The sequence below is a fragment of the Macrobrachium nipponense genome, chromosome 4 (genome assembly GCF_015104395.2).
Source record: "Macrobrachium nipponense isolate FS-2020 chromosome 4, ASM1510439v2, whole genome shotgun sequence".
NCBI lineage: Eukaryota > Metazoa > Arthropoda > Malacostraca > Decapoda > Palaemonidae > Macrobrachium > Macrobrachium nipponense.
The window spans coordinates 139,072,562-139,088,465 of NC_061100.1; the positions used below are offsets into that span (position 1 = coordinate 139,072,562).

At 41.3% G+C, this 15,904-nt stretch overlaps 1 protein-coding gene across 1 annotated transcript in view; it reads right to left on the minus strand.

The window, feature by feature from the left end:
• Positions 1–436: 436 nt before the first annotated feature.
• The window catches only part of LOC135211227 (CWF19-like protein 2), a 97,233-nt gene continuing 81,765 nt past the window's right edge, over positions 437–15,904 (minus strand). Inside the window, exons 14-17 of the mRNA XM_064244484.1 lie at positions 12,548–12,664; positions 12,223–12,378; positions 11,651–11,833; positions 437–670 (exon numbers count right to left, since the gene is read on the minus strand). Coding sequence (XP_064100554.1) covers positions 530–670; positions 11,651–11,833; positions 12,223–12,378; positions 12,548–12,664 — 597 coding nt within the window. The 3' untranslated portion in view covers positions 437–529. The remainder of the gene's footprint in view (positions 671–11,650; positions 11,834–12,222; positions 12,379–12,547; positions 12,665–15,904) is intronic.

The following is a 15,904-nucleotide window of genomic DNA, read 5'->3' on the forward strand; positions in this document are numbered from 1 at the left end:
AGCACCTTCATCACATGACATAAAGGCCCGGTCAAAGAGAAAATCATCGTTGGAAGATATTTGCTACCTGGAGGGTACCTTTAATTAATTATAAATAATATACTTACAAATCTGATATACATAGCTGCAGTATGTAACTATTGAAAAGAAATACATATGGGAAAAATATTAACCATGGATGGGGAAGTAGGAACAAATCACACTCCCGTCAATCATGAAGAACTGAAAGGAAGTAAAACTGAAATAAGTGCTAAGAGTGAAATTGGTAAATGAAACAAAAGAACGTGGAGGATCTAGTATAGAATTATCAGCAAAAAATTTAATGCTATGAATGACTTATGGCTCTTACCTGTCTAAAATCACAAATGCATTCTTTTCATGTTTTTCATGAAAATCTGGGCGATGCTTTGCATTTGATATAAAAAAAATTTCACACTGATTTTAAGGTCATTTATACACCACCTTTGTATTTTTTAGTACATGTATAAAATTTAATTCAGACAAATGTACATCTGTAAAATTTAGTACATTACTTTTCATCCTGGGTTATGTCAAACTCTTTGTAAAATCGGCTGAACTCCATAACCTTTCTTCGCTGAACTTCAAAATTTTCTTTGCGTGGTTTACGCCACATGTTAGGTTCCAGGTCTAACATACCACCAACAATTTCCTGTGAAAAACCAGACAACAATTTCAGTTTTGGGTAAAAAAAAATAAGTTTTCTGAATATTTGTTCATGTTCCATTTAATCATAAAAAAACAAATAACCAAATAACTAAATAAGACATGCCCTAACACTAACAGTTAGCTCTTCATGTAAAATTCAAGCCTGTAAACTAAGCATTTGAACCAAATACCAGCCCAGTACCAATAAATAGTAGCCTAATTGGCAGTGCCCTATATCTAAGCAATATAGTACCACAATTATTTCCTAAACATTTTCATAATGAAATATACAAAGCTATGCAAATGTGCATTTAGTTGATATATTTGTTGCATGATGGAAAGGAGAGGACTGAAATTCAGAACAAACAGAACAAAGTTTATGGTTAAAGGAAACAAAGTACCTATATAAAAAGAAATGTTAAGGAAATATAATTGTTAATATTGTTAGTATTAGATAGTTTAAAGTCACTGAACAACAAATCTATAGCTGGATGACTCAAAATGAAGACTGACATTTTTTAAAAGTATGTAATTACATAGCTGATTCCAAATTGAAAGGAGGTGGGATCATGGAAATATTCTACTCCAAAGCATTAAGTCAGGTAATGAATTTGAAATAGAAAAGTTGCTAGCACAGAAAAAACAATGCTTGTCGTTTCCTGTCAGTTAAGAGAGCTACTGCAGATGGATACTGCCTCTGGTTGGTGCTCATCTTAAACTCATAGTGGCGTGGCAGTATACCCAAGGGTCACCTCCTACTTACGGGGAACTTTGCAGTGAAGGAAGTGCTCCTATAGCTAGCAAAGTATGATAGGTGCCCACCCTTGCAGCAACAAGACAAAAACAACCAAAAAAAACACTGACACCTACACTGAAAGTTATGACCCCTCCTATGAGAGTGGTGGGTGACCTAGGTACACTGTACCCCCAGATCTCAACCTCAGCTCCTTACTGAAAAGGTGAAGAGATAGTAAGAAAACATCCTGCTTTTTCTTCCATGATACCATGCCAACCACTAAAAATCCCAATTTTTGAAAGTAAATTGTATTTTTCCTAACTAAACAAACCTGAGGTCCTTTACATAAGGAATTACTTTCAGTGCCAGCTGGAACTCAGTCGTAAGATTCAATAACAAGGTAGTTGGCAGTAACTGCTTGTCTGATGGTCAGGAGTCCCGCCCAACTGGATGTAAACATTCCACTTTGCTTTAGGCCCAGGAACAGAGTGAGGGGTGGCATGAGGTGGGACTATATGTAAAGGACCTCAGGTTTGTATAGTTAGGAAAAATACAATTTACTTTCAAAAATTGTGATTTGTTCCTGCACGTTATACAAACCATCGGTCCTTTACATAAGGAAGACTCACTTATTGGTGGGAGGAATCAGTCTTGTGAACAGAATGGCGTTCGCCCAACCTGAGTTCCCTCCCTGGTCGTAAGAGCAAGGGGGGGAATCTAGCCTCTGTCCAACTGATCAGAATGAGATACTGCAAGATCAGTGGCCAGACCTCTGGACTAATTCATAAGAGGGAGGCATGCCTACCTCTTATGAATAGCAAGCAAGAACTTCAAGTCATAAGTAAGAGGCCAAATATAAAGCATTGGGTTTGTCTCTTACTGCAGTCCACTTCTCCCCTTGTTAGGGAAGGGACAGATAAATGCTTCTATCCTTAACTAACGAGATAAAATGGAGCTCAGTTACGTAGCTTACCTGCACCGTCATCCTGTCCAGCGTGTGATGACCGTTACCCTCTGCCTGCAGGAAGAGGGAAGGAAAGAGAAGGAAGAGGAGCCAGTCACACTCTTATTCATTCTCCATTCATGCGATATCACAAAGACGAGATGCCACCTTGTCCTGTTAAAGGAGCTGGGTAAGCTATACAACTGGTTGAGCAGCCACCACGGGTCCCAAGGAAAAAGTGTCCAAGGACCAATGGGTAATATCCCGAAGGTAGAAGGAGGTGAAGGTGGTCTGGTTGGACCATACCCTTGCCTTCAGCACCTGTGCAACTGACAAGTTCTTGCAGAATGCAAGGGTAGGACCAATACCTCTAACTTTGTGGGCTCTCAGATGGAAGGTAATGGTGTCGGCACTCCTTTTGGAGTTGTACGCTTTCCTGATTACCTCATGAAGCCAGAAAGAAATAATGTTCTTGGACACTTCTTTCTTGGTCACCCCGGTGCTAACGAAGAGGTGTCGACACTCAGGCCTAAGGTGTCAAGTTTTCTTTAGATATTGTCATAGCACTCTAACAGGACAAAGTAGCACCTCTTCCCTATCATTACCAGTAAAGTCCTCTAGGGAAGGGATTGTGAAGAACTCGAACCTGACGTCAGGGACCGAAGAGTTCTGAGTCTTCGCTACGAAATCTGGGACGAAATCGAGCATAACTTATGATCCCCATCCCCAAGAGTGTTTAACATCGAAGGAAAGACCATGAAGTTCCCCTACTCTCTTCACTGATGCCAGGGCCAGCAGAAAGACAGTCTTGAGGGTCAGATCCCTGTCTGATGACTCCCGGAGAGGCTCGTAAGGTCAATGAGTCAAACTCCTTAAGATAAGTCACATCCCACTCAGGGGGCCTGAGTTCCCAGGGTGGGCAAGACCTCTCGAAGCTCCTCATTAAGAGAGGTATTTCCATGGAAGAGGTAGTAATAACTCCTCGCAGCTTAAGGAATAGAGCCAGGGCGGCTCTGTATCCTCTAACTGTGGATACAGAGAGGAGCTTCTCTCGGCGAAGAAAGACTGGGAAATCTGCTACCACTTTCCCTGGTATACTGCTGCAGAGGAATGTCTGAGATATCCAGCCATCTCTGTTGCTGCTGGGCGAGAAAAGCCTCTCGCTCACAAGAGATGGTGGATAACTGCCAGCCATGAAGACACAGGGAATGTACTGCCTGGTGGTACCATTCCACATGCGGTTGACACAGCAGGTTGTACCATGGGGGAATCTCTTGAGATTCTGAGAGAAGAGCCAGTAGGTCCAGATACCAAACGGCCTGAGGCCATTTGGGTGCCACCAGAATCATCCAAAGATTGCTGGTGACCAGCACCCTGCTGATCACCTTGCAAATCAGACAGAACAGGGGAAAGGCATACACTACAAGGCTGTCCCACGGATGTTGGAACGCATCCTCTGCAACCGCCCATGGGTCAGGCACAACTGAGAAGAAAACCTGAAGTTTTGTGTTGTGCCAGGTGGCGAACAGATCCACTACTGGACGCCCCCACAGGTCGAACAGCCTTTCCGCCACATTCGGTGTAGAGACCATTCTATCCCAATCACCTGATTCTGGCGGCTGAGCTTGTCTGCCACTACATTCCTCTTGCCTGGAATGTACCTGGCTGACAGCTCTACCAAGTGAGCTACTGCCCACTCGTGCACCTGCATCGTCAACTGAGTGTCCCATCACTCGTTCCCAAAATTCTTAGAGCAAGAGAAACACTTCCTTGAGTTCCAGAATGTTGCTGTGAAGGTGCTTGTTGTGTCGGTTCCACACTCCTGCAACCCTCAGTCGATGCGTCTGAGAACAGAAGCATCTCTGGAGGGGGAGTGCGTAACGGCACTCCTATTAAGAGGTTCCTGTCGTCTAGCCACCAGGTTAAATCCTCCCTTACTTCCTCCGTAAGAAGAACCAGGAAGGATTGTAGATCCGGCCCCTGTGACCAGCACTCCTTTAGTCTCCATTGCAGAGACCGCAGGTGAAGACGCCTGTGAGGGACTAACTTCTCTAGTGACGACAGGTGACCGATCACGACCTACCGCTGCTGAGCTGGCTGTTCCTGTCGTGACAGAAAATGACAAGCTGCTTCCATGAACCTGCTGATCTGTGAGTCTGTAGGGAAGACTTATACTGCTACCATGTCGATCAGCATGCTCAGGTACTTTATCCTCTGCTTGGGCTCGAGATCTGAGTTCTCGAAATTTATCACAATCCCCAGATCGCGGCAAAAGTAGAGGAGGCAATGTCTGTCCTTTAGCAACTGCAATGAGAGCTCTCCAAGACCAGCCAATTATCAAGATACCACAACAGATGTATCTCAGCTGAATGGGCCCAAGCCGACACCAGAGTGAACACTTGCGTGAACACCTGTGGGGCGGTTGAGAGATCGAAACAAAGTGCCCTGAACTGGTACACTGTCCCATCGAGGATAAAGCGAAGATACTTTCTGGAGGAATGATGGATGGGTATTTGGAAATACGCATCCTTCAGGTCCACCAAAAGCAGGAAATCATTCTCCCTGATGGAATCGAGCACTGAGCACTGTTTCCATCATGAACCAAGTCTGGCGAACGAATCGGTTCAAAGGAGAGATCTATCACCAGTCTCCAGTCCCCAGTATCTTCAGATCCTTATTTGAAAAGGGTTTAGCAGCCAGTACTATTACTACTAATAAGTCAGCTCTAAAGAAAATTTTTCAATTTGGCTTTAAAATAGACTTAACAGATTCTTATTTCTCGTCTATTCCCAAAGCTTGTGCTAGGCTCAGACCATCAGAGAGACCTAGCTCAGTTTCATGGTTCTTAAATGATGTTCTCAGACTGGCCTCAGATACTGATAACAATTCATGTAATTACATATCTCTACTAAGGAAAACACTCTTCCTCTTAAGTCTGGCTTCAGGAGCCAGAGTATCTGAACTGTCGGCTCTCTCCAGAGACCCAGGCCATATAGAATTTCTCCCATCAGGAGAAGTCCTCCTCTCCCCAGATAGGAAATTCTTGGCCAAAAATGAAGATCCCTTGATGAGATGGGCCCCTTGGAAGATACTCTCCCTTCCTCAAGACCCTTCTCTATGTCCAGTAACCACCTTACGAGCTTACCTCTCAAGGACATCTACTAGATCATCAGGTCCCTTATTTACGAGGGAAAAAGGTGGCACTATTTCCTTAAAAGGAATTACACAACAAATCTTGTACTTTATTAAACAAGCCAACCCAGATTCGTTTCCCAAAGTCCATGACATTAGAGCAGTAGACACCTCAATTAACTATTTCCAACATATGAATTTTGATGATCTTAAGAAATATACAGGCTGGAAGTCGCCGACAGTATTCAGACGCCACTACCTGAAATCCTTAGAATCTTTAAAATTTCCAGCAGTGGCAGCGGGAAACACAGTTTCCCCTCACACTGTCTAAGTAGTTAGCCATAGATCCAGATCTCCTTTCTACGTGCCTCACTAACATCCTTCCTGTGACCCTGCCACCAGGTTCACCCCCTAATCTTTAGAGCCTTAGTTGCCAAGGCTACATCGTGATGTTTTCCTTATTTTTTTGCTAGGAATTCTCACATTCGTATATATTTAACATTGTATAAATTAAGTTATTGTAAGTTAGCATAATTGTAGTTTTTATGATCTTTCTTTCTTAATCATAAGGCTAATCCAACTATACTTTAAAGTTAATTTAAGAGTAAATTTGCTAACTTTGTAAATTTGTACAAGATTATATTCAGTTTTTATATTTTGCTTTTTATTGCTATTTCCTTATTCTATTTATTCTCTACTAAGCTTGTGGCCAATTCTCTGGTACTATTTCACAAAGCGACACAGGCTGAGCCCAGAAAAGGGATTTTGACAAAGGAAAAATCTATTTCTGGGCAAGGGCCCGTGTTGCCCAGTGAAATCCCCCCCTTTTTATTGACCCCACCCTTTAGCCCAAGCTTGGTTCTCTAACATTCAAGGATGGCCGCTAGAGGCGCTGGTGTTGGCATAGGAGCGCTGGTAGTAGTAGTTGCTGGCGCGGGCTGTGTATCAGCTCTCTCTAGCAGGGGGATTTTGTGAAGGAGAGATCTAAATGACAAGAGGCCCATGGTAGTGGTTTCACTCACCCCAGAACCCATACCGACACCCTCTTTTTATTTAGGGTGAGCGAGTCAGAATGCTCTGACATCCCATTTTGGTTTTTTCTCTGGTAATGTTAGCAATATTTACCTTAGAAATATGAACTAAAAGGATATTTCACTGGGCGACACAGGCCCTTGCCCAGAAATAGATTTTTCCTTTGTCAAAATCCCTTAATTATATGAGAAATATCCACAAATTCCTATATTTTTTATCAATTTCATCATAAAATGCACTTTTGTGATAAAACTATAAAAAAAAACAGGTAGAAACATTTTTAATGGGTTTTTCTCTAGTGCTTTTATAGGGGTCCCAACTATTCACGGATTCTAGCCATTCGTGGGGGGATCTGGTACGCATCCCCCACGAATATGGGAGAATACTGTAATAAGTAACGTTTCTTGTTGGGAGAAGACTGCCGAATCCGACTATGTACTACTGAGCACCATTCACTAAGATGTCTTTCCAGTGGCATTCAGTCGAAACCTGTAAACACACGACAGGTTTGACCGTGGGGCAATTATCGGGGGCAACCCCCTCGGACTTGCTTTGACTGCCAGTATGTCTTCTCCCCAGTGTGGAGTAGCAGGACAGCGACCTTAATTCTAGGAGATCCGAGGGGCCAGATAGTCACCTTCTTCACCACACATCCAGTTAGACGCCTTTCCAGCGGCTTTCTGCTGACTGAGGGGGCAACTACCTATATGCAACTCTCCCTTGGACCTCTGGAACGTCTTCTTCTCTGTGCGGGGGAGCAGGACAGTGACCTGCACAACACTTCACTGTTTCAAGGATAAATTCATAATAACCAAAAAAAAAAAAAAAAAAAAAAAAAAAAAAAAAAAAGGCTGGCAAAGGCATGGGAAGAAAGCAAGGGAGCCAGGCACAGAAGCAAATGAATAAGATAGGAGGGCTAGTAGTAGGAGAGAAATGGTGCCAGGTGGATATGAGGTGGCGCTGAGCGGTGTTGGGTAAGGGAGGTAGGAGGCGGATGGAGGTAGATGGCAGGCCCTCTTGTGTGCGCAGTTGCAGGCAAAGGCCAGTGGTGGGCACCTCACTGATTTTTGGTAATCTCGGTTATTTCTCACTTAAATGAAAACAATTGATCATCGATCGATTACCAACTACTATTATATATCTTTCTAGCAATTTCTAGCAACTAGGTATAGAAATATGCATAATTTGCATGAATAATATTAGCATTTCATATATTCAGATATGAATGCAATCTAAGATAACACAAATGTATGTAAACCTTCCAAATTAAAAGATAAATTTATATAAAAGGTAGTTTTAGCATTAAAGTATCAAAGCAATTCTGACTCTAATGTTGTAATACAATTGCTTTTATTCCTTAATTAGTGATAAAAGAATAAAACAAATATCATTTACAAATAACGAATTACTCAAAAAGAAATAATAACTAGAATTTTCAGGAATTCAAAGTTATCGAATCCAGTAACCGATTACATGCCCCATTAATGGACTCGAGTGGCCTACACTGCAGACCATTAAACAAGCTGGAGGCTAGGAGGTAATATGTGGAACGCTCACAATCGTGTGACACCAGGAAAATACCTCTGTACACTGAGGTTAGAATGATGCAACACTCAAGAATTACTTAAAGGTAATTATTAACAATTGACTTGCACATAGCCTAACCTCGGTAAGCAATTCATAAATGCAAAACTTTTGGCCTAATGGGATGGTGTAACATTTGAGAATTACTTTGAGTTAATTATTGACCGGCAGCTTGCGAACAGCTTATGCCCGGAGAACAAATCATGAATGCATAAGTATTTGGCCTAATTGAATGGTGTTACATTCAAGAACTCTTTTTAAGGCAATTATTAACCAGCGACTCGCACATAGCCTAAGTCCAGTATGCAAATAATAAATGCAAATGTTTTGGCCTAAAAGGATGGTGTAACATCCAAGAATTATTTTCTAAGGCAAAACGATTCATGGCGACTCCAAGTAGCTGGTTTGATGGTAATCTGAATTAAATAAACTATAGACAAGACTCATCCTGATCGAAGGCTATAAATGCGCTCCGGTGGTTATATAACACTTCCAAAATCCGGTGATATAACTGCTGTCTACACTCGATGTATAGTTGAGCACGGCAGAAAACAGAATGAGGTGATTAGCTAAGTTGTTCCTAATAAAAGCTGATACATTGTCTACAAACTTAGAATCCAGTGATTATCCTCGTCTTTGGAAAGATATCCAGTCCTTATATCCCAAAACTAAAAAGCTATCACAGAGAGTAGGAGAAGCAGTCGGTGATGAGGCTATCGCAAGTGTGCGGGGGGATCACTTCAGCAATATCCTGAATTGCATAAAATGCCTACCTAATAATAAATGGCCCAGTTGCTATGGTCTTCCTGCAAAAGCTTTCAAATTTTGCCATCCGATAATTTACATTTTGCTAGCTGCCCTATTCAATGCGTGCATAATTCACCAATTTCTTCCATGATGCTATTAATCAAAAACAAGCTAAAGGATGCAGCTGACCCTGGCAATTACCAGCCAATTGTAATCACAATGATTGTGTCGAAAATACTTAAGTTGGTTCTTCTAGTAAGACTTCTCCCCTTTCTACACACCACTGAATAACCAGTTCAGATTTAAAACAAACCACTCAATCGACACCTGCAGCTACATACTGAAGGAATTGCTGAACTATTACCTATCATCAACCTCTCCTGTTCTCCTATGTTTTGTGGATGTGAGAAAAGCATTTGACAGAGTAAACTACCTGAAGCTCTTCCTGAAGCTGAATAAAAGAGGCACACCTCTATATTTAACAGGCATTTTATATTGCTGGTTCTCCACACAGCAATTGTGTGTCAAATGTGGTAACGTATTGTCGTACACCTTCAGCTCCCTAAACGGGCTTTAGCAAGGGGGCATTCTCTCTCCATACCTGTTTAATATGTATACAGATGCCTTGAATGTCAAACTGAACTCACTCCCAATCGGATGCACTGTCAATGAAACAACTATAAACAACCTCTGTTACGCCGACAATATGATTCTGATTTCCCCATTAGTGCAAGGTCTTCAACGACTCATCGCACTTTCTGCGAATATGCAGAGGAATTTGATATTCTATACAACGAAACCAAGACACAGTGCATGTCGCTGCTCCCGAGATTGCTTAAGCATATTGTAGAACCACAAAGCTTTGTCAGAAATCATCTGCTAGAATTCGTGCATGAATTTCTGTATTTGGGTCACATTATCATGGACGACCTAAAAGATACGGCAGACATTGAACAGAGGCGTCGTAAACTATTTGCAACTGGTAACATGATTGCAAGGAGGTTTGCTTTCTGTCACCGAAACTTGAAAATGCTGCTCTTCCGCTCGTATTGTTACAGTATCTATGGGTGCTCGCTGTGGACAAACTACAGCCGAGAGACCATGAGACGTATCAATGTTGTTCACAATGACCTTTTGAGACGCCTCACAAACACTCCTCGATACCACTCCACCACACAGATGTTCACAGAAAACCACCTGGACAATTTAAAAACCACTGTAAGGAGAACAATTTTCAGTCTTGATCACCCTACTGCGAAACAGCAGCAATTCGTTTATACAGAGCATCCTAAGTAGTGACGCAAGAAGATCTAAATTGGGGGGAAGATGGGAAAATGAGGTGTTTGTTCCCTAAATGACTTAATCTCTGTTTTTACAAAATGTCATCTGCAGAATTTGTCATTATTATTGTATTGCTATGATTATTGTTATTACTGGTATTTTCCTTTTTTTCATTATTACTGTGATTATAGTAAATATAGCTTTTACATTCAATTTTTTTACTATTCTCAATCTTATTAAGGTTACGACCATTATTTTGATTACCTTCTTTTATACTACCTCAGCAAGTTTGGATACTGCCGATTAATCTTTTTTTATCATCTCTTATGTATTTAGACTGTATGTTATTGTCTATTGTTTGTATATTCCATGTATATGGTCTTGAGCTGATAATAAAAACTATTATCATATTATTAATACATTCATTTCCTTACTGTTTTTATGTATGTCACATTTCATGTTTGCATTCACTCATTACTTTTTAAATGTATAAAAATTGAAATAGTATCAAATTTAATGAAAAAAGTAGAAAATTTTAAAATATTTATTAATATACTGGTAATGTCATACTAACATTTTCTTGCCATCACCAACAGATTCCCACAAGCCTCTATCCTCTCATCCTCTTTCCTTTTCTCACATTACATGATCACACCATCCGCTTGCAGAGGTGCCAAAGTAGCGTTCCAGTGAGCTCTGGCAGAACTGCACCCATGTGTAACTACACTGAACAATCGGGGCACTAGCAATGAAATTTGAATTTATGCTGCCATACATGGAAAACTAGTAACTATGTAATTACTAGGTAAATCACTTACAAAGAGGAGTTGCTGAGATTGGTATTAGTGGCTAGAAAATAGTGAAATCTACAATACTTAAAGTCTGTAATTATGACAAGGAGCAGTTAGTTAGATTAATAGAAGATATGGAAGCAACAAGATGAAAGAATATTGATGAAGACTTAGATCTGATGGGAATTCAAGCAGATAGTGTACAAACATAGTACAGTGGAGAGGAATCATTTAATGTCTACCTCATCAAGGGAAAATCTGACATGAAAACAACAGTATTTTTTTATGATGCACATAAGTTGAGTAGACAGTAAGCTGAGGATAATCTGTACTGTTCTTCAGTTTGAGGGTTTGTAATTTTATCTCTTGCCATTAATAAGAAAACAACTATAATTATTTTGATTCCTTTCCTTTCCATCCTTACTTTTGTAATTCAGACCTTTTTAAACATTGATATGCAATATAAAATTTGTATTGCAGATATGTGTTAGAATGATGCACAGAACTGAATGAAAAAATCAACCTAATTTATGAATGTCAGTAGAACAAAACCCTTATGTAAATACTAAAGGACTGGGCAGTTTACAGGTAACTTGGATAGTAAACAAAACCCTTATGTAAATACCGAAGGACTGTGCAGTTTACAGATAACTTGGATAGTAAATCAAAGTATAAGTAACTATCACAACAAGTAATAAAATTTATAAATAATAAAGAAAATCGCAAGTTTAGTCTTACCTGGGCAAAGTTATTGGGAAAATCTTGCTCATCTTCAATCACATGAGCATATCCTGGATCCATGGCAAAATCAATAAAGAAATATGGTAAACCTTTTGGAACAGCTTTCCGTACATTCCTGTTCTTGAGATCAACTAACTTTTTGTTCTGGGCCCATTCTGTTTCACACTCCATTATAGCTTTCTGTTGGAAAAAATATTCCAAATTGTACTGTATTACTTTAATGAGTGTTATGTACTTTATATTTGTACACACAAATATGTTAGATGTATCAAGTTCTGATACAAAGACAGTCATACACCAATAGTCACTATTAGATTTCTTTACATAAACTGTGTCTGCTCTCAGGCAAATGGTGTAAGATAAGATGCCCAAACTGACCAGAATGGATTTGTTTTGAAACAATTTATTATCACAAATCTGTTTTGATAAGATTTTTTGAAAAATTATTGTCCACATGGCATGTAAAAAAGTATATGTACCTTTTAACAGTATTTCTTTCCAACACATCACAACTTTCCAAAACTTTGACCAAGATGGCAAAATATGTATTTATACAGAAAGCTATTTACCTTAAAGTAAACTGGGGCCATATCTCCTATTTCTTTGGGGAGAGGAACACAGTGGATCACCATATGTGGGTAGTTACGGAATCTTTTAGCAGTTTCGAAGAATATACAGTCCTCACCCCTTGAATTAAACATTGTAACGAGTGACCTACGGAAGCTCTGAAAAAGTCAAGGTAAAACAATATATGAAACTTGGTGAGATGTGATGCTTTTTAAAATATAGCCAAACCTACATTCTCTGTATTATCAACATAAAGCTAATATGCTCTTCACAAAACAATACTATACTAGTAGATGAAACTATAAGAATACAGAGGTGGTTCCTCACCTGAATTTCACTCCATAAGTCCTCATCAGCCTGAACTGAACACATCACATGATGAATTGGCACAATAAGACAGTGCCCAGAAGTAAGAGATTCATGAGGAGGCAAACAAACATATGCCTGCAAAAGAATAAATATCTCTACTTTCTCTGCATATAGAACAAATACATACACAGATAATGTAAACCGAGCATTGTATGTGTACATAAGGAGCACAAGCCAATGCCTACCACTCTGATATTTGTGAGGTCACACAAGTAAGAATTAAGTGACAGGATGATCTTGCTCTTCTTGGGTTAGAGATGTCCTCAAGAAGGATATAATTTCTATCTAATTACAAGACCCAAGCTCATAGTATCAGGGAACTTACAGCTAACTCTGACCTATCCTTGGGTTGTTATTCAATAAACTGAGTGCTACTCCATATTGTACCCAACAAACATGACAATTTGTCGAAAATTGCATTTTTCCTAACTATACAAACCTGAGGTCCTTTAACAATAGGGAGGTAACTAGCGGCAGCTGGGACGGTCGTAAGCTTCGAACAAGGGGAGAACGGTAGTTAACTGCTTGTCTGATCGTGCGCGCGCCCGCGCGAGAGGTGAAGAATCACTTTTGCTTTAGGCCCATGCAAAAAGTTGCAGAGTGAGGGGTGGCAGGAAGTGGGACTATATGTAAAGGACCTCAGGTTTGTATAGTTAGGAAAAATGCAATTTTCGACAAATTGTCATTTGTTCCGATACGTAATACAAACCTTGGTCCTTTTAACAATAGGAAGACTCACGTTATTTGGTGGGAGGAATCTGAGTCTTTTTGGTGAACAGACTGGTGTTCGTTCCAACCCTGGAGTTTGCCTCCCTGGCCGTAAGAGCAAGGGAGGGATCCAAACCTCTGTCCGATTGATCGGGGTGTGCACCGCCGGATCAATGGTAAGACCTCTGGGCCAAGTACTAAGAGAGAGGCAAGCGTATCTCTTTGTACCAGCAAGCAAGAACTTGTTCCTGTTTGCAAGAGACAATCATAAAATGATGGGTTTGTCTCAAGTTGGCATCCACTTCCTCCCCCTTGTTGGAGGAAGTGGTGGATATTACTCCTATCCCTACTGAAAGGGATAGGATGGTGCTCTATTGAGTAGCTCACCTGCATCTCGTCCTTACCCAGCAGGGTGACGACCGTGTCCCTCTACCCAGAGGTAGAGGGGAGAAAAAGATGGGAAGAGGAGCCAGTCACACTCTCATTCACTCATCCATTCTTACGGTCACACCAGGACTCGATGCTGTTCAGCCTGCGAGGGTCTGGGTTAACTACACAACGTGTTGAGCAACCACCACGGTTCCCAAGGAAAAAGATCCAAGGATCTGTGGGCAATATCCCGAAGGTAGAAGGAGGTGCATGCGGTCCGGTTGGACCAGGCCCCTGCCTTCACTACCTGCGCCATGGAGAAGTTCTTGCGGAACGCGAGAGAATGATGAAGAGGCGTCCACACACATCCTGGGTGTCGAGTTTCTTCAGACAGCTCTGTCGCGCCTTCACAGGACAAAGCAGCATAGCCTTCGTATCGGAGGCGGTGAAGTCCATTAGGGAGGGTATTGTGAAGGACTCGAACCAATCGTCAGTTACCGAAGGGTTCTGAGTCTTCGCTACGAAGATCGGTACGAAATCGAGCATCACAAATCCCCATCCCCTTGTGCTTGACTTCGCAAGAGAAGTCATGCAGTTACCTAAGACGAAAAGAAGGGAATAGTCGTATGACCTATCCCTCTTCTCGACTTTGGTTATGTACAGTACTCATACTGACAAGCTATTAAGACGAAGTAATGATTGCTCTGGAACAACCGAACTAAGTCCACAGCATAGTTCGTAACTCACTCGGGCGCTCTGACAGCTGCCGACTGACTGGTTCGGAATCGGTAGTGAGGCAAGTTGTCAAGCATCCAGGTAAGTCACGTGACCTTCGTCCCGCCCTTTAAAGAGTTATGCTGAGAGACCAAACAAATAATATATTTGTTAGTCACCGATGCCGGACGGCGCGGTGATGATTCTCTTAATGCATAAGCTCAAAAGGTGAAAGTCAATTGCCTTCAAAAGACCGAGGTCCCTGATGGCAAGAAAATCTCATAGACGTTGAATCTCAGCTTAAGGAGAAACAACACTATGTGACATTGAAGACGAAGGTAGGCAATGAATGCAACCTACGTCTTCCAGCTGAATCGAGAGAAGGAATCTCAAGATTCTAAACCTGTGCTTACAAATGACTGAAAACGCTAACCGCCATTTCATTGCTGTCCGGTGTGCAATGAAAGCGGGCGTTCTTCAGTAATGAAACACAGGGGAGAGCCGCCTGAAGAACTGCTTCTCATGGGCTGAACGTTTGGAAGTAGAGCTGGCAGGTGTGGGAGTAGGCGATGTCTTTCAATACATCTGCTAATCCGGGGTGAACAATGAACAATTGCACACCTCCGAATACAATATATTTTGAGGACAAACTCAGATTCCGCAAAAATCATTCGCATTATCGCGATACGATGCAGCAAGAGACTATTACAGAATTCTGTTACCGTGCGGTAAACAGAAAGATGAGAGTTGAATAGATATCTCTGTTTTAAATTCTCGCAATACCGAAGACGATGAATACTAGTGTCACAGCAGTAGATGGTCATTCATGTATGCGAGAATCCCCGTTAATCAGAGACTTAAGTCCGTGATTGTTGGGCAGAGATACGGTTGGTATTCAATCAAAGCAGGTGAGAAAGACATAACCAACCGTGCATCTAGAAGCGGCAGCTGGTACTGAGTCTGAAATGCCTCGGGCAATTCAATACGCAGTAGCTGTCGCTGACTCGTCATCCTGAGTTGCCAAGTAATCCTTTCCACGAAGGAATGCGTTCGGCTAGAACCACCGAGCATAAAAAGATATGCTCGAGCAATTATATTTATGCGAAACGAATTTCGGTAAATATAAAAGCTTAAATGGTGGTGTTGTGACAACACCATAAGTATATAAAATTGAAACTGGAAACTCCTGGGAGGTTGCAGGCAACCCCGAGTTGCAGTTCAATTAGAATACTTCTCGTCTAAGTCGCAATCCGTAGAATAACCAGGATATGCGCCTACCCCTCGGACCATTCAACTGCTTAGCAGAATCATGTCGCGAGGTTAATACGTAGTATATTTGTAGGATTCTGACAACGGATCTCCAGCCTCCTAAATTCTTTCCCTTCAAGAAAACCAAAATAAGGATTGGAGATCGACCGCCTTCGATCTAAGAAGAGAGAGAAGGAGAAGTCTTCCCCGAAGGAAAGCTTCAATGGTGCACAGAATAACAAAGACGAAAATTCAAGCCAAACTGGATATTCCCAT